Source organism: Micromys minutus, assembly GCF_963924665.1.
Source record: "Micromys minutus genome assembly, chromosome: 27".
Classification (NCBI taxonomy): domain Eukaryota; kingdom Metazoa; phylum Chordata; class Mammalia; order Rodentia; family Muridae; genus Micromys; species Micromys minutus.
This window is the reverse complement of record NC_137962.1, coordinates 8789760-8808249: the sequence shown is the minus strand read 5'-3', so window position 1 is coordinate 8808249 and position 18490 is coordinate 8789760. Positions and strand designations below refer to the sequence as shown.

The window sequence follows — 18490 nt, the reverse complement described above, 5'->3', positions numbered from 1 at the left end:
GTGTGGCCTCCTGATCCTTGGTATCTTGTATCTATCTACTGACAAAGCCTTGTAAGCCACCTTAGCTATTATGACCAAGTCCTGTTGGTGCAAGCAGAAGGCATTACTCCCACCCCTTACTAGATAAGCTCTTTGAGGCTCAAGGATACAAAATTGACCTTTGATCCTCAGATGCTATGAGGCTGAGACTGGGCAAGAACCAGTTTTATGCCCCCTGGCTCTGTCCTCTCATCACCATGTTTCTACTGGCCAAGAATCTGGGATCTTGGCCAAAACCATGTTGTATGTGGGTGGCTAACTAGAAAGATGAAACATGTGTATTAATAATCATCCTGTCTCTCTTCCCTTGGATGCCTTCTCAAAGGACCTGGAGAGATCCCCCAGTCTTTCTGGGAAAGCCTCCAATGGCTTCCAGTGCAGAGCTGTAGAGCATACACATGAAAGTTGCAAGTAGATGAGAAAGGATCTGAGGAGAGACAAAGAGACAGAACCAGGGTAAGAAAAGTCAGGGCCTTGAAATGCAAAGCCACCACTAACATGACATGTCTCAAAGCCTAAGGAGATAGGTAAGGCCTTGCAGGCTGCTAGGCTGATCTCAACGATAATGTGTGGTCCACAGAGCATCTTTAGTCCTGACAAGTTCTGTTCCTTAGGGAGATTTAATAAGGAACTCAATAAAGCGTTAGAAGCTGAAGAAGAGTTGTTCTCTGAAACAAAGAGAACAAGGCTTAAGAGTAGTGATTTAGAGTCTCCCAAAGTAGTTCTCATGCAATGTGGAAGACAACTCCTCTTTGAAACTCAGCCTTGTTCTTAACCAGTCTGTGACAGATTAGCCTTCCTGCGTCTGGGTGATGGGGACAACATGAAGGCCATGCTGCAGCTTGGAGAGATGCTCTTCTGTCTGACATCCCGCTGCCCAGAGGAATTTGAAACTTATGGCTGCTACTGTGGAAGAGAAGGAAGAGGAGAGCCAAGGGACACCCTGGATAGGTATACATGGGGAAGCCTGGGCACAAATAGCAAATGCGGTTGCTAACGTCTATAAGGACCCTTATCTGCACTGGGCTTTACATCAAGTGTCTCAAGGAATGGGCTCTGGACATCTGTTCTCACTTGGTTGACATGATATCATAACAGACCAACTTTCCTAAAGAGCTGCTGAGGTTAGCTATTCCTCTAGTAAAGGGACAAGTCAGGCTGGGCAAGATCTCTTGGCATTTCATTACAACCAGACTGCCTTGCATCTTAGAAGGCCTGGCTTTCTGAGTGACTCTAGACTGACCTCTTGTGCAATGACCCACATAGAGAATAGGGGTATCCATTTGGTTAACTCAGAAGAAGGCAATATTTAATCTATCTTCTTAACAACTTTTAAGTGTATTCGCTAAATCTTATAACCACCACTCTTCAGGGAATTTTCTTGACTTCTTATACATATCCATTCACATACATACAAATTCTGCCCACATCTCTGGGGGCTTTTTTGTGTGCCAGGTATCAAGCAAGGTAGAGATACAACCATAATTATAGCTAAACACAAAAACAAAAACCAAACAAACCCAAATCTCTTATGCACAAGAGATTTCAGTGAAAGAGATAAACAACTAGACAGAAGTACATTGATGTAAGTGATTACATGGGATTCATCCTGAGTAGAATGACTATTCCAAGACCATAAGTGATAGAATCTGATTACTAGTTTGCTCACTTATCCACCCATCATCCACCCATCATCCTCCTATCATCCACCCATCCACCAATCATCCGCCCATTCATCTACTTATCCACCCATCATCTACCCATCATTCAACCACCATCACTTATCCACCCATCATCCACCCATTCATCCATCCATTATCCACCTATCATCCACTCATCCACCCATCATCCACCCATTCATCCACCCATTCATCTACCCATCTTCTACCCATCCACCTATTCATCCACCCATCTACCCACTATTCCATTTAGTGTTTACCACTAAGAATGCTTTGTCTTTCTCTACTGCATAACATTCTGGCTTTCAGTGAAGGAAATTAAGGGCCATAGAAGCTCTCATGAGACAGCTCTACTGAAAGTTGAATTGTAGCAGTTAAAGCTGTAGTAGTACTAATTATTATATGTAATGAGCTTCCACAGCATGTCCTCTGTCCTCCATGACAGCCAGAGCTTCAGTAGTGTCGAGACTCCAGAGTGCACAGAACACATCTGTGAGATAATGAAGATGGGGACATAGCCAGCAGCTGCCTCTACAGCCCATTAAAATTGTGGTAATCTTGGGGGTAGCTTCTAATCTCTGACCATATTTCATCAAAATATGAAATTTAAGTGGTTGGGGAAATAAGTTGGCATAGCTTTCTGACATCTACAGGAAGAAATTAAAATCCAAACGCTCTAGGTGGAAACTCTGAATGACAGTTTGTCACACTGATGTCATATTCTGCACAAACATAATCTCACTACCATGTATTGTGTAAGTTACAAAGTGATTTGCATGAAGAGGTTGATCACTTATGATTCCTAATGACACTGACTTTAGATTGCAACCACTGTGTTCATTTTTCACCCCATCCCTGAAACTCTGGGCAGTGCACCTGTAAGATAGCATGGCTCCTCTGTAGTGGCAGCAGAAAAAGGGTCAGACATTGACCTCAGCTATTGGGTTCTTTAAGTGTGTGAGATAGGATTATTCTTCCTGGCAACAGCATTTGTAAAGCTGCTGTGCGACTCAGAACAAGTTACAAGTCTCATCACCCTTGGTTGGGCAATAGTTTCCAGCAGGAAGTGCTTGAAGGGCACAGTTAATTAATCCTCACACAAATCCAAGGATTCCATTACTCTTACTTCACAGAGGAAACAGTCTACGCAAAGGCAGCAGAAGGTGGGAAAGTTGGGGTATGGGCTGGAAAACAGTATTGACGTAGACATGAAACCCCCTCTTAGCTATCTAGTAGATATAAAGGTCTGTGGATAGCTAAGAATGTACCTCTAGTGAATAAACATAGGTCTCTATTGACTGGCACCTTCACAAGTGTTCAACAGACATCATCTGGCCTAGGATAACACCAGAGATTCTGATATATCAGGCCAGATAGATGGATCTGAAATACAAGACAGTGACTCATTCACTTCTGTTTATTGGGACCCTGTTTTTTGCTGAGACCTGTGTTAGGGGCAGATCATTGTGGTCCCCATGTTCTTTTAGGTAGAGTTAAAGAGGTGACCTATATATGTGAAGCTAAGTGTTCTATTATTTAAAAAGTTGGATGCAGTTGGATCACTGTACTGCCATGGACATTTGTGCAAACTATAAAGAAACACCCTTCTTGAAAGACCCTTCATTCCCATCTGGTGGAAAGATATGGAGACAAGAGGATTTGCCATTAAGAGTAAGAGTCACGGTAAAAGAAAAGAAAATGTAAAAATTCAGGTATACACGTGGATTTGATGCTGTGGTGGAGGCAGCCTCCTGGTGTTGTACACCACCTCAACAGCGTTTGAGGCAAGTAGAAGCCAGTTTCACATACTCTGACAAAAGAGCCCTTAGCAAATTTCAATACCCCATGCAGTGTAGAGGGAAAAAAATGCCTGGATCAGGGAGAAAATCTGGTAAATAAAAGGTCTCCTTGGTCTTAGGTGCTGTTTGTCCCATCACTGCTGTTTGGAGCAGATGAGACACTTGGGCTGCCTCCATGGAAGGCATTCTCGGTCATCTGTGATGTGTGAAGACCACACACCCAAATGTAAGTGTGGTGGCTGCCTAGAGTCCTTGTTTTTGTGTTTATATCCTGGCTGGAGTTGGGTTACAGATACTTCCCCTAGCATATCTTCATCTGCAGCATGGACTTGTTGCAGTAAATAGTAAAAAATAAAAAGGGCTTATCTCTTTTCCAGCCCTGAGGTCTTACTCCTCAGGCCTGACCCTGATACGGAGCCATGTTCACCTCTGGTGCCTGGTCTGAGATACCACGACCCAACTTGTCCACCCAACTCCCTTCCCTTGGTGGTTTACTACCGCCTGTTCTCTGCCTCCGTCCCAGGGTGTTTCTCTACTCCCAAATCCCACAAACACAACTCTCCAGCCAAATAGATTTTCATACAAGTTTGTATATTCAACTCTCAATCCACAAACCCTGTACACAACAAGATTGCATCAAATAGACAAAGGCACAAACTGCCTTCTGTATGAGATATTAGACCTGGAAAATCCTTAATGTTCATAGCTTTTTAATACCAATCAATCCTACCTGGGTCTAGCTGGTTCTTGGGCAGCTCCATGTTGCCATGATCTTCCCCCTCCGTCATCTGACCTCCTCTAACCTCCTCTGACCCCTCCACCCTCTCTACTCTCTTCCCTCTGCCCAGTTACTGGCTTTCCTTTATTTTACTAATTAAAATGGGATGACTCAGTTGGAGTCATATGACTAGGCAGCACTTCTTGGGGAAGTGGAATTAACACTAAAATACTGACAGCTTCAGGATAGTCTACATGGTCTCATATTTTTTTACTTCAAGAAATGCCCTTACATCCCTTTCCATGGATGAAGGGCTCATGTTGAAGAGCCGGAGTCAGCTACCTCAAGCATCAAATCTAATTGATGGTCTCAGTAACCTGTATCTAAGTGTGGTGGTTGCCTAGAGTCCTTATGTTTTTGTGTTTGTTTCCTGGCTGGATCTGGGTTACATATCCTCCCCCTAGCATATCTTCATCTGTAGCATGGTCTCATATATTTTTACTTCAAGACGTGCCTTTACATCCCTTTCCATGGATGAAGGGCTCATGTTGAAGAGCCAGAGTCAGCTACCTCAGGCATCAAAACTACTGGATGGTCTCGGTAACCTGCATCTACTGATGCCATGATGTGGGTAATTCTAAGCCCTTGAAAGGCACAATTAATCCTTAAACCAGTACTAGGCAGCAACTCCACTGCTTTTTCTACTTCATAGAGGAAGCAAATGATGTTCACCATCAAACAGGCAGAAGGAAGTGAGAGAGCTGAGATCTGGGCAGGAAAACAGCATTGTCTCAGTCCCGGAGCCTCCTCTTAAGCTATCCAGCGGGTTTTAAAGTACTCTGCCTTCTCCTAATAAGCAGACCCTGTTCTGGATTTTATCATCTAAAGAATGCTGTGAAGGAGAGGGATAGAAGGCTCTGGCTGAAGGTGGGCCTAGAACACAGCCCTACTCCCACCATGTATATCACAATGTGTCCCACCTCTGTATCAGCCCTGAGAACATGACAAAATGCCCCTATAACTAGCACTCATGGACACTTTGCTCAGCAGTGAATGTGCTTCCCCTAGGCTGTTCTGTAGTTCAGAAGGAAAGAATTCCCGTGGAGCTTCACAAGTGCTCTACAAAGTTTTCTCCTTACTTTAAACCAGGAAAACAACTGGATGGGCCTATTGTCCTCTTTGTTGTTTGTCCATGTCACTCACAGCACAGCAAATGGGTCCCCATGACACCGCTTGTGCCACAATTCATGGGAACGCCTACGTGTCACTTGCTCACTCGCTAATTCAGCTTCCCACTTAGTCAATCAACCTTCATTTGGATCTATGGAAATACCTGTTACAAAACATCTGAGAATAATCAACTTTTAACCAAAGAAAGAAAGATGTAGTTTGGCTTATGTGTTAAGTCCATGGTCATAGTGGCCCTATTGCTAAGAGCTTGTGTAGAGGTGGAACATCATGGCCAAGTTGCTCTCTTTGTGGAGGTTGAAAAATGATGGGGAGATAGATGGATGGAGATCAAGTAGGTCAGAGATGAAATATACTCTTATGGGACACACACACACACACACACACACACACACTCATACACCAGGGAGGAGGAGACAAAGAGCTGGGAGAGGGCACAGTTTTATTGCTATGAAGAGACACTATGACCTAGATAATTCTTATAAAACATTTAATTGAGGCTGGCTTACAGTTTCAGAGGGTCAGTCTATTATCATCATGGTGGGAAGCATGGCAACCAGCAGCTGAGAGTTCTGTATCTTGATCCATAGGCAGCAGAACACTGTCTCCTACACTGGGCAGAGCTTAGGCTTAGACCTCTAAGTTTGCCCCTAGTGACACCCTTCCTCCAATAAGGCCACACCTACTCCAACAAGGCCATACCACCTAACAGTGCTACTCCCTACAAGCTGTGCATCCAAACATATGAGTCAATGAGGCCACACTTACTCAAACAACCACTCTTACCATGACCAGTTTTCTCCACTTATCTTCAATGCTTGTTATCAACTAATGCCATGCAATTCCAAATCCATGAATATGTTAATTCACTCATGAGGTCAGAGCCTTCAGGACCTAATCATCCTAAAATCCCATAACCAGGGCTTTAGCACAGCCTTCGGAGGGCATTTAAGATTCAAACTGTAGCAATAATAAGTGTGTGTGTGTGTGTGTGTGTGTGTGTGTGTGTGTGTGTGTGTGTGTGTGTGAGACCCTTGCCTCGAACTGCTCACACCAGAGATATAGGAGGTGAGACTGACAGGAGGCTAAGAGTTCTGAGATGGCATAGGCAGTCCACAGTATTCTGGAGTACTCAGCTTAAAACCTAGAGGGGAAGCAGAATGTGTGATGAGGTGCACAGTGATTCTGGAGCCCAGCCGCAGACAAGAAACACAAAGGGCCACTTTCTAGCAGGAGGAATAGGCTAGACCATTCACTACATGCCAACCAGAAGAATGCAAGATGGCGTCAGGAATGGAGAATGAATGGGATGTGGACATGTGACTTTATGTGCCCTACCTGGTGTCTCACGTCTGTTCCTCTGCTCTTACTAAGGTGTGGGGCAGAGCCTGTGTGAGAAGCTGCTATGTGCCTGTGACCAGATGGCAGCTGAGTGCATGGCCTCTGCCTTCTTTAATCAAAGCCTCAAGTCACCTGACCAACCTGAGTGCCAAGGCGAGCCTGTGTCCTGTGAGGATGGCCTGCTCGGGGGCACCTTGGCCTCTTCTGTGGATTCCAGTTCTGAGGAAAATAGCGAGGAAACTGCACCTCAGATGGAACACCTAAGAAGCAGATTTCAGGAAAAGCCTCCTGGTCCCTTTGGAGTCAGGCCCCTCGGTGGAAGATAAGATGCTGTGTGCGCCAGTAGTCCTGAGCTGTCTGAGCCCTTTGGCCCTCAGTCCTGTCCACTGGAGCCTTAGCAGGATCTCCAAGGGAGCAGGGACAGCCACATCTTTACCCATAGCCCCCTTGAACTTGTCAGCATGTGGACTCGTATCTAGAGAGTGAATGCAAATGACGTCACTTCTTCCTGTAGTTCACTATGGAAGCTCAATAAATCCTCCATGCCGTGTGGCTTGTGTCATGTCTAAGAGCTGCCTCTGCGGATGGATGGGTGGTGCTTGACTGGCTGGCAAAGGTGCAATGAGATAGGGACAACTGGAGAAAGGGCTCGTGTTCCTAACCTCTAAAAGCTACTCTTTTTCTTTTGTTAGGCAGGAAATATGGCTGCCCATGGTTGTCAATGGCCCACTAATGAAGACTTGCTACCTTTATTAGGAGAGCAGCCATGGGACACAGCCATCACTGTGAGAAACCACCCATCACTATCCTTGGCCCTAGGCCTTTTCCTATAAATGAAGATTACTAAAACCCTTGCCTCACTTCGAGTACTCTAATCCCTACTTTATACTTACAAGGACCACTTCTGCAGGGCAAACATATCTCACGGAAGTAGAGCCTCCAAGCCTGCTTCCTGCCATCTCTTGAGTTCTGATGTGACTTTAGGCAGTAAGGGGTTTTGGGCAATAGATCTGCACTCACAAACTTGGTATCTAGGTATTCAAAAATGCTAGAGGGCCACCCTTGTTCATAAGCAAACAGCGAAAGGGAAATGCTTCCCTGACTTTCATGTCTCAACTAGGGAGCAATGACACTGACTCTCTAGAATGTCCAGGATAGGTCTCTTCAGGCACCAGTGATGGCAAAAAAATGGAGCGCTGAGCTTTGTCCTTCCATTTCAGTTTTCTGAGATCACTTCTCAATGTAAAATCTGCACAAAAGCCTTGCTCCAGGCTGTCCTAGGAGCCTAGACATGACACTGCCTCTAGCTCATGTGTAAGCTAATGGTTGCACAAAGCTCAACCAAGATGCAATTCATCTTCACATCCTGCCTTAGCTTTTCACTAATTTATACTAGATGACAGAAGACAGGATCACAGTCATAGCGGAAAGCCTGGGGCATCTGTACAGCGCTTGGTCTATCAGTGGGAACAGGGTCAGGGATGTGGAATGACTGTCCTAAAACTACAAAGCTAAGACCGTGCGGGTCTAGTGCTGTATTAGGAAGGCAGCGCCTAGGTTTCCCCCAGACAGACAGACAGACATGGTTTCTGTGCAGGCGTTACTTCTGGGAGTGTTTCCGGAACACTAGTCCCCAGGAACACTGCTTAATGTTTACCAGATGCTTATCCTGCAGTGCAGGCTCCGCAGTGGTGCACTCAGCTCTCAGCTAGGCTGTGAGGGCAGACAAGCCAGGAGCATGGGTTGGATTTGAACCAGAACCTAAGTAACAGAATCCTGTTACCGTCACAGTGGCTAATGCAAGAGGCCCACGGACTACAAGCGCAGGGCAGACTAAGACAGGGGGGCATAAGGTACTGGACAATAAGCTGCTTAGTTGAGCTTTCTGTAATTTATGGAGCAAGGCAGTGCAGTGAGAAGAAGTCACCACCGTTAACAAGGACATGGCAACTACGAGGTACCAGGGACCTTTCCGAAATTACAAAGGCATTGTCAGTACTGAGGTGGGACAGAGCTGAACAAAGGCAAAGATTGATGATCTATGGCCTTTTAACTCTCTTACTGTTCTGGGGCCAGAGGCCGATAGCCCCTGGAAACTTAACTCTTTCTTACTGTTCTGTGCAAATATGTGCTGTATTTCTTTTTTCTGTAACTCTCACTTGTGCTAATAAACATTAGTTTCTTTTTTCTGTTGCTTAAAGACTTCTCACTGGCCAAGTGAGAGGCTTGGCCTAGCTTTGTGAACCAGGAAGAGGGGAGTTACTGAAAGATGTTGATACTAAGTTCAAAGTAGTGCTTCATTCTACAAGCTCATTATAAGTTCAAAGTAACAGAGTCACAGGGCCTTGCTTTATCATAGTGCACACCTGTGGTTTCATCCTTGGACCTGACCCAGAATGCTTTCCCTTGATCAAAATTTGTCACAAGCCAATTTCTCTTTTAGTGAAATTGTAAAAGCTCACTGTATTCCTTATTATGCATTCTTAATAGTATACGAGGAATGAACATATTCTATTTTTGGTTCTAACTTTATTATATTTTTCTAGCAAAACAACTAAAAATATCTCTTAAAACATTCTTCCTAAAATAATTTGAATCAAATCAGGAATTCTATAAAAACCACTAATTCATCTAAATAACATTAATTCATGAAAGTTCATCTTTATTTTGATCTGCAGGAAATCTGTCCAGTAGGACGCGTTAGTGCGCAGGAATCATTAGACTATGTAAGTGACAGGAATTGGCATATCAACAGTAAGAAGAAATCCTGGGATGAACTCTTTGAAGGCCCTGCAATACAGAGCTTACCCATTGCATGCTAAAGTGGTCGGCCATCTACAGAAAACTGACTTGCACACCTTTAGCCTTTCCTAGATGAGGCACCCAGTAGGCTTAACTTAGGCTTGCTTCATGCCCATAAGTTATGCTTCTGGTGATTGTCATACATGTAGAAAAGAACACACCCGAGTAACCTGATTGTTGAAGAAGCTTAATTCTACATACATAATGCTATAATAAAAATACACTTCTACACAGGTGATGCTATTTTTTTATTTTTGGTTTATTGCTTACATATGATTGCACAATGAAAATTTACATTTAAAAAGCTTACTTTACAGTAATACATGTATAAGCACTAGTGAGACAAATACACGCATAAGCATTAGTCCCCTTTGAGGGACTGGGGAGTTAAACTGCTGGTTAAGGGTGGTATTACTCTAAAGGAGGCTGGAGAAAAGCCAGAGGACCAGGAGGAGAAAAGAGGAAGTAAGAGAGAATGAGTGTGAGAGCTCGGGTAAAACCCAGTCAAACTACACGCACAGGATCACTAGCATGGGAGGAACCTTTAAACTAACTGTTCGGTGTCACACAGGAGAATATAATCCACTGTATACAGCAAGGAGGATGATAAATGCTTTGAATATCACATACCTGCCAAAATAGACCAATGCAATGAACTCCAGCAAGTCCTAAAGATTCAGTACCTGAACTAGCTACAGTGTAGCTTACACACATGCCCAAATGTGATTCCTGCAAATGTGAAAGAATTAGACAGACAAACATCCATTGCTTGGGAACCCTTGTCAACAAAACCAGTTCAGTCTATGGAATCTAAGATATCCAGACATGTACTGTGGTTTAGAAGTAATAAAACTCAAGCCAGCAGTTTATAAAACCCAAGATATAGGGATGATAAAAAACTAATTCCAATGGTTTTCTTTTGCATGCAAAGCATGCAGTTTTAAATTACTAAGAAACACAAAATTTTGTACAGCAAAGCTTGTGTTCTGCATGAGTGCAAGTGAATATATATCTTTTCTTATACTATTAAATTATATATTTTTCATACAAAAGCACACAGTATTAATTTATAAAATGACATCCAAGTGGATGATGATTTTTTTTCGCATGTCCCCTGTTTAGATTTTAAGGGCAATGAAAATATAATATCTTTCTTTTAAAATGAAGACAAAAGGAAAACAGAAGTGCACGAGGTTTTCCACATCTGGTGACAAGTCCCAGGTGTGAGGGAAGGACAGCGAGAGCTGGAGCACAGCACTGGCCTTCCAGTAGCAGCTGCAGTGTCCCTCTTGAGAACAAGGTCTGGGGATGTGCACTGAATCAGCAGCCTGGGCTGTCCTGTCAGAGGTGATAGCAAATGGACCCCTCTTCAAGGTGTTCTACTCTGCTGTACATATTCAAAGCTATGGGCATGCCTGGTCTCTTTCTTTTTTCTTTCTTTTTTTCTTTTTGTACCAAGGATGCCCAAATAACCAAAAACAAACAGATGAACACCCTATTTTTAAATCTCATTTCTTCAAACAAAAACAAAACTAAAACTGGATTATTTTAAGCTATAATTTTGATAGAATACTGTTTTATGTAAAAAGAAACTGAAAAGGTAGAGTTATACAAAGTGGTCCCACAAAGCTGTGCTAAGAGAATTTTCTAACTGCAGAATGCTTATGATGTTCAGCATGTGGTGGTGTCCTTAGCATGTGCAGTACATACTGCCCTTGTAGTCTTACAAGTCTCACAAGGGAAAAGCAGCTCACACCCACACAACTTAGCAAGAACACAGAGACCATTTTGAAGTATGTAACTAATCTTCATAGAGATGTATATAAGTTTTGGGTTGACTCTTACAAATTAAAAAATTCACAAGGAGAATTTCTTTACTATGAAGACTTAAAACAATGTACAATATAAAATGTAAATTATCGATTAAAAAACTGAAATGTATAGACTCTGCACAGGTGAACAGGTAGCTATTTTAAATGTCTTTCTTTTCTACAGTAAATATATATTTCATTTAATTAATGGAATCACAGCAAAATACAACTATAGCTTCAAAGAGCAGTCTGTAAACTCACACATTATATATGAAAAACATTGCACCTTTTTCCCACTGCAAGCGTGAGCTCTAAGGGTCCCAAGAGCTCAACTTGAAGCAGAAACACAGTATCATAGGACCAGTAAGATCTGCCTGGTTTCCAGATGGGAGCCTAGGTGGTTGCACCATCCACTGGATATTTTCTGTCACTGGCATCCTAGGAATGCCGGCCACGTTACTTTGGAGGACTGAGTGATGTCTACACAGTCCATCTGAAGCATGGCTTTAAAAAGCATGAAAGAATTCGCAACCCTAAAATTAGGAATATATTTACTTTGGAAGAAAAATAAAAGCAATCCATTTCTAAGCAGTTATGCAGACACTTCATACATTTTCAATCATTTTTTTAAAAAATCATGTCTGTGCAAAGTTTAAAATATACTATATAACAGAGAATAATGTGAAAGCAATACATGTTCAATCTTAAATCTAACAGGAACCTCAAAACAAATGAATGTGGTATAAGTCTATCTCCAGAGGTACTCTAAATCAGGGTCCCTAAACCTCTAATAAAGCATGGCAAGTGTTGGGAGAGACAAGTCCCATTACACTTCAGGACATTCCAGTAAGCACTATGCTAATCCTGAAACTCGTCTTGGCCCTGTTTTTCAGGCTTTAAGGTCCTTTTTAAATGTTGTAGTCTTCACGAGCCAGTCAATATACACACAGATCTGGAAACTTCATCTCATAGACTGGGACGGACTGGTATTGGGCATGCCCAGAAGTAACGGTCAGTGTTCCAGATGGACTGGGAGGAGGGCTGTAAAATAAGAACAGGATGCCATCAGCAGGTGCAGGCACTCGCCTATTGTCTGCAAACAGTGAGATAACGTTCCTTAACTGAGAGGCTTGATGCAGGGGAGGTCTGGGCAGCTACGGCACTGCATGAGCAAAGGATAGGGATGCTGGCTAAGTCTAAAACAGCAACGGACAGAGTATGAGATTTCTGTATATAAAGTATAACTCAGACTTACAGTGATTTCAGTGTTAATTAGTATCCTATGGTTATGAATGTTGTCACTAATTAATAATTTGCATAGACATTAGCTTCATATAATTTAATTCTGAACTGCCTGAACTACATTATATAACTTTTTTTTTCTATTTCCACGATATAATGTTCTAGCAAGTAAGTTTGAGAGTGTTCCACTATTTGTAACACCTTTTGATGTTTTAATAATGGATCATTTTCAGAGTGAAGTGCACATATTGTAAGTGTGTTATTTAATAAAAACTGACATATGCATGTGTACAGGTAAACCAAAGCATGGACATTCACTACTGTAACAAGTAAGATCCTTCAGAGAGAAGGAGCTATCATGAGAATGAGTGTGATCAGTGAGGGGACTGGCTGACGGCTGCCCTCAGGGGCCACAGAAGCTGCCGACACTATTCAAGTCCCGCACATCACGTTTGCATATGCATCTTATCGGTTATGGTGCTTTAATACTTGAGTAAGAAAGTTAAACCTTATGATTGTGTAAAGAAAGCAAGAGTCCAGTAAACAAAGGCAAGAAACAAGAGTGAGAGCAACTAAGCCTCACGTTCCATGACTGCCATGACTGCTGTTGCTGCTCACTTTACAACTGCCTCCTATTTCTCCATTATTGTCCTCTGTACCGAAGGCACAGACTGGGTATAGTATGGTTCTGCTTCACTTTTGCAGAGCACAAACATTCTTCTCTGGCTGATCAGATAACCAGGAGAACATGCACAGACAGGCCTGAAACCTACGGGGCACCACACTGTGCCTTTAGCCCCTGTTTATCACATAGGCTGTCCAAGAACATCTTCTAAAGAGGCAGCCATGGATGGGTTGCTACTGCAATAGTGCACCCAGTGCTTGTTTGGGACACTCCAAGTATTGCTAAATATTAACTAACACCAAGCGTTCAGCCAAAGCTCAGAGGAATTCATATCAAGAAGACAAAAACTAAAATGCTATTCTTAATATTTTAAACCCACACAAATTAACTCAAGGGGTCCAAGTTAATTCAGTGACCCCTTGTCCACTTGAGAACCCAGGTTTTGGATTCTCATTATCTCTAAGTACAATACCAGCAAGTCACGTTACTTGTCTCGTTTTGGTGTTCAACTATGAACTGAGAGCACCACTGATTTACTTTTCAGGCTCTGCTGAGAACAGAAAAGACTGACACAATGCGCACAGCCTAGGGCCAAGTGCACAGTAGGTATTTGGGATTTTGACTAACAGACACTTCTAAATATTCCTTACTTGGATTTTCCTCTGAACAGAAAGTCTATCGCACATTTTATATTTTAGCCATCTCTCTTCTGAACTTGTGTAAACGAGCAATTCTCTCCTTAGCAACATGAAAACTGAGAAATGTGTGATATTGACAAAAACTTGTCTTACATGTGAAAGCAGAAAACAGCAGAATCAAAGTGCAGATCAGTCTCTCCCAGGCTTAAGATACAGACTTGGCGGGGGACGGCGGCACTGATTTATTTAGTAAAGTCAAAAGATACAAGATTTAGCTAATGTAAAAAACAAAATTCTAGAAGCAAGGCTCCAGGTATGTCCTCTACTGGGCTACGTTACCCAAAGGCCAATTTCCCAAATTTCCAATTTCATGATGACAGTGTAAGAGGCTGCTCCTCCTCTGCAGGGGCATAGAGAGAGCCTCCTCGTCCCCCTCAGGCTGAATCACTTTAGGAGAGACAGACTCGGAATGACCAACAAAGGTGGTATTTTGCAAACTTCAGAGTATGATTCTCACAGTGACTCCAAAGGACAGGAAAGCCAGCGACTGAAATGACCGCGCACACTGGGAACAGGGTCACTGCTCCGGAGAGAGGAAGTGTATCAAACTACAGATGGGTGGGTGAGATACAAACGGTACCCTAGTTAAACACCCCACCAGAGTGTGTGTCCTCCCAGTCACTCAGACGTCTTTAGAGCGCCATGTCGGAGCAAAGGACAGTCTAAAAGAGAAACCTAGGAATGTCGGGAAATGACTGGACAAGACACTGCTCAGTCTTCCCTGTAAACAGAGACAAAGGGTTGCCCGTCGGATCTTGTTTAAAGTTAGTGCAAAGCAGTTATGAGACACACACAGCAGTGCTCAGTGTCTCCTAATCTCTGTTGTCACAGCCACGCTAACAAAACCCTTACCGTATGGTGAGCTCCAGTATTTGAGCAAGTCTATCATGAAGCAAATTTGCCTGCAAAGAAGAAAAATGTTAAGAAAATTGACTTTTTTCCAGACAGCAAGTAGACAAAGTACAACTGTTACTACAGACTGTTTTAATGCTTTAATCTGCAATATCTATTGGAATTTAATGTTGGTCTTTTCCCCATCCCACACCTTTCAAGCTCTACAGACATAAGCTGCACCATATACACACACACACACACACACACACACACACACACACTCTACCCATAGCAAATCACTGAATAACATTGGAAACAAAACTGAATATCAAAGCAACAATGGCTATTAACACTCAGCTTAGGATCTGCCATTTCCATCATAGGAATCCATTCTGCCTGCAGAGGCTGGAGGTGCACAATATGCCTAAATCTGGGGTCCTGCCATCCAGTGACCAGAATGAGCTCCAAAAGGCCGTTCCCCACAGATTCGCTCACTTTGGATTCACACTGTGCTGCTATCTCTTCAAATGGAGCTTTCTGGAACTTCTCCATCACAAGGCGTCTCTTTTCCTTTTCCTGCTCTTCCATTCCATTGGTATCTATAGAAGGACCAGTTAAAGAGTGTCACAAAATCCCACCAAAGACCATGAGAGCCAATGATCTATAAACCCCAAAGTAAAAGCAATTAAAGGGCTACTTTTGCTTGGGAAAATGCAAAATGGGTAACATTTCTTAATTCTTTTACTTAGTATCAGATGACACAAATAATTGGGGGAAAAAGTTAAATCTAAGAAAGGGTTAAAAAAGTTCCATAGATAATTTCAGGTAATTTCTGCATCTCTTACTAAATGCATACATATACTAATGTATAAATATACCAGACACACACAGATATGGATAAATATATACACAAACCTACAAACACACACACACAGACGCACACACACATACTTACATTTACACGAGAAAACAATAACCACAAATCAAAGGGCTACTAGGCCGGTTTTGAATTAACTCTTTCATGCAAAACTACGCTATCCCTGAACATATGAGGTGCTAAGTATTTGTTAAACTGCATTTTGATCCCAATGAACAGAGAGCTAAAATACAACTGGGTCATTTACAGCTAATATAAATTCCCCTTACATCATAAGGATTTTTTGTTTGTTTGTTTCTTTTGTTTTTTTAAATCTTAAGGCTATGATGGTTTAGACAAACTCTATTACAGTAAAGCAATGTCTACCTTGTTTGCTTATGTGTACATATATATTTGACAATTTCAAAAGCTTCAGCAATGTATTTAAATAAATGATCTAATTTATATAGAAACCAACAGTATTTTCCCCCCTTTCACATTGTGTCATCTAAAAAAACCTCCAAAGTGGAGATGAGTTCTCGGAGAGCTAACAGTGTTCCACAGCTCACCAATTGCTTTCTTCAGTGCTTCAAAGGTGATTTCTTCAGTGTTGCTAACCTAAAGGGAATGTAAGCAGAAGAGTGTCAGGAAAAGGGAGATAATTAATATTCTTACCAAAGTACACATGATCTACACATAGTTTGACAATCACTTTTTCTTTCTTTTGATTGGCTTGATCTGAGATTATATTCCAAACAGCAAATGCTCTGCACTTCTTCACTAGCCATAAAAATGGCTGACTGCGGTGGATTCCTGACTGGACAGAGAAAGGTATCTTCCCGGCAGAGTAGGCAGCACCTCGGTACCACTGTATGCCTCCAGTGTATAAATGCCCATAAGACCCAGTGACTGAACTGTGCTTGGTAAGAAGACCTTGTGAAGTTCTCAAGGACGAGATTACAAATACACTTTTAGCTAGGTGGTAAACAAGAAGCAACCATTAAAGAACCTTTATAATTTTGGTACTACAGATAGTGTACAAATCAAGCACAGAACACGGAAGATTTTTAAATGATCATAGGAATGGTCTGCAGAGATGGCTCAGTAGTTAAGAACATTTGCTTCTCTTCGCCACTTTTGCAGAGAACCACAGTTTGGTTCCCAGCATTCATATAATGGCTCACGTCTGTCCTTAACTCCTGTTCTAGTGGACTCAGCACCCTCTCCTGGCCTCATGCATGCAGTCAAAACATTCACACACATTAAAAAGAAAAAAATGAAGCTTTATAGGAGTATATTGAGAAGTATTTACCCTAAAACAAGCATATTCTGGGTTTTCTAATGTCAACCATCAGTTTTTTTTTTTTTTTTGTTTTGTTTTTTAATTTCCTATATATACCTTTTAGTTTGGGCTCTTAAATACTTCTTGCTTTGAAATATATACAAAACTATAAAGTTAAATGTTTTATGATTTTTAAAAGCTAGTACTTTTGTGGCTGAAAAAAATGAAAAATGGTACTTTATGAGGTATCAAACATTTCACAACTATATTACTATATAGTATCTCTGAATAAAAGTTAAGCAATGATATGATACATGAGTACTTGCCTGGCACTTCGGTCATCCCTAATTTTAGCTCATGAGCGTCTTTTGCTAAGTCTAAGGCAGCAAGTCTAAGAAAAGCAAGACTTCGTGTTCTGCACCTTAGCGTCTCTTAACATAGGCTTTAGCTGGAAGTCAGGCAGCAAGAGTCCCGCCACCTCAGCTTTGCTACTGAGGGCCACAGTTATAGTTGAAGTCAGATTAAACTTTGGATTCTTCAGTTGCATTCTAGATATTTGGAGCAGATATACAAGATTAGGCTCTGGCTAATCATTTGTACTAGAAGCAATCTACCACTACTATTTTCATGAAGTAAACAAAACTCACTGTTCTTAGACTGGGTTAAATAACTTCAGATTTAAAAAAAAAAAAAAAAAAAAAACTATATATAGTACAGGACAACATGGAAAAGGTTAGAAGGCTGGTGTTTTTGTTATACTAACTTTTACTGATCAATGCTGAGATAAATAGTTACCAGTAACTGGAAACAGCTAACTACTATGACTTCTCCTGTCCTCACTATAAGCTACATACTTTTGCCTACAAAGCAATTGTTAGGTCTTTTGGCACTTGAATAACCATTACTAATGTATAAAGCATACTCCAGTGATCTGAAACTCAAATGTGCTTAAGTGAGTGTGACACTAAACTGTGCTTATCAGACACCTCCTGTTTGATGTATGTAACTGTAATCTTCCCCCATAATGTCTTCATGTAAATATTTTTCAGTTTCTTTTATCAAAACAGACTGATTCTTTCCAAAAGTCTCAAGTGTCAAACAAACAAAAGGTTGTCAAATGGAGAAATAAAAGCACAACCATTAAAATATACCATGTTCCTAATTAAAATTAAGCCTAGAAGCCAAGGCTCTAAGTTACTTTCTTCACTTAAAAGTAATAAGAGAAACACAAACTCATTTAAAGAACTAGCAGGATACCTCCTTACTAACAGAAGTGTGTACACTACCATGGCTTTGAATAATTTGAGCAGGATGGTCTGTCCTCTGTGAATACTCTGTGTGCATGCACATATGCATGTACAGGGGTGGAGAGTGCAGCCAAAGTTGATGCTGGGATGTCTTCTCCACCTGCTCCTCTACCTATCTTCAGTGTGGGGAGCAGAGGACACCTTGAGGGAGTATGTAAGGAATGTGTACTACCAGTAAGGACCAATGCCTCAGGCCTCTGGGAATTGGCCTTCCTTAGTCAGGCTCAGAAAACTTGAAGTGTGTGCAAAACCTGGCAAGCGCAGCTTCC

General features: G+C 41.9%; 2 protein-coding genes across 3 annotated transcripts in view; one reads left to right on the top strand and one right to left on the bottom strand.

Annotated features, from left to right (window-relative positions):
- Nucleotides 1-7090, top strand: part of OC90 (otoconin 90) — a gene marked incomplete at both ends in the record, with an annotated part of 30315 nt that extends 23225 nt beyond the window's left edge. The window contains 3 exons of the mRNA XM_080939434.1: nt 819-990; nt 3637-3743; nt 6798-7090. Coding sequence (XP_080795560.1) covers nt 819-990; nt 3637-3743; nt 6798-7090 — 572 coding nt within the window. The remainder of the gene's footprint in view (nt 1-818; nt 991-3636; nt 3744-6797) is intronic.
- Nucleotides 7091-9818: 2728 nt separating this feature from the next.
- EFR3A (EFR3 homolog A) overlaps nt 9819-18490 on the bottom strand; it is an 83275-nt gene continuing 74603 nt past the window's right edge. For both annotated transcript variants that reach the window (XM_080939256.1, XM_080939257.1), the window contains 4 exons: nt 16202-16250; nt 15272-15375; nt 14795-14844; nt 9819-12418 (listed from right to left, as the gene is read on the bottom strand). In XM_080939256.1, the coding sequence (XP_080795382.1) occupies nt 12313-12418; nt 14795-14844; nt 15272-15375; nt 16202-16250 (309 nt within the window). In that variant the 3' untranslated portion in view covers nt 9819-12312. The remainder of the gene's footprint in view (nt 12419-14794; nt 14845-15271; nt 15376-16201; nt 16251-18490) is intronic.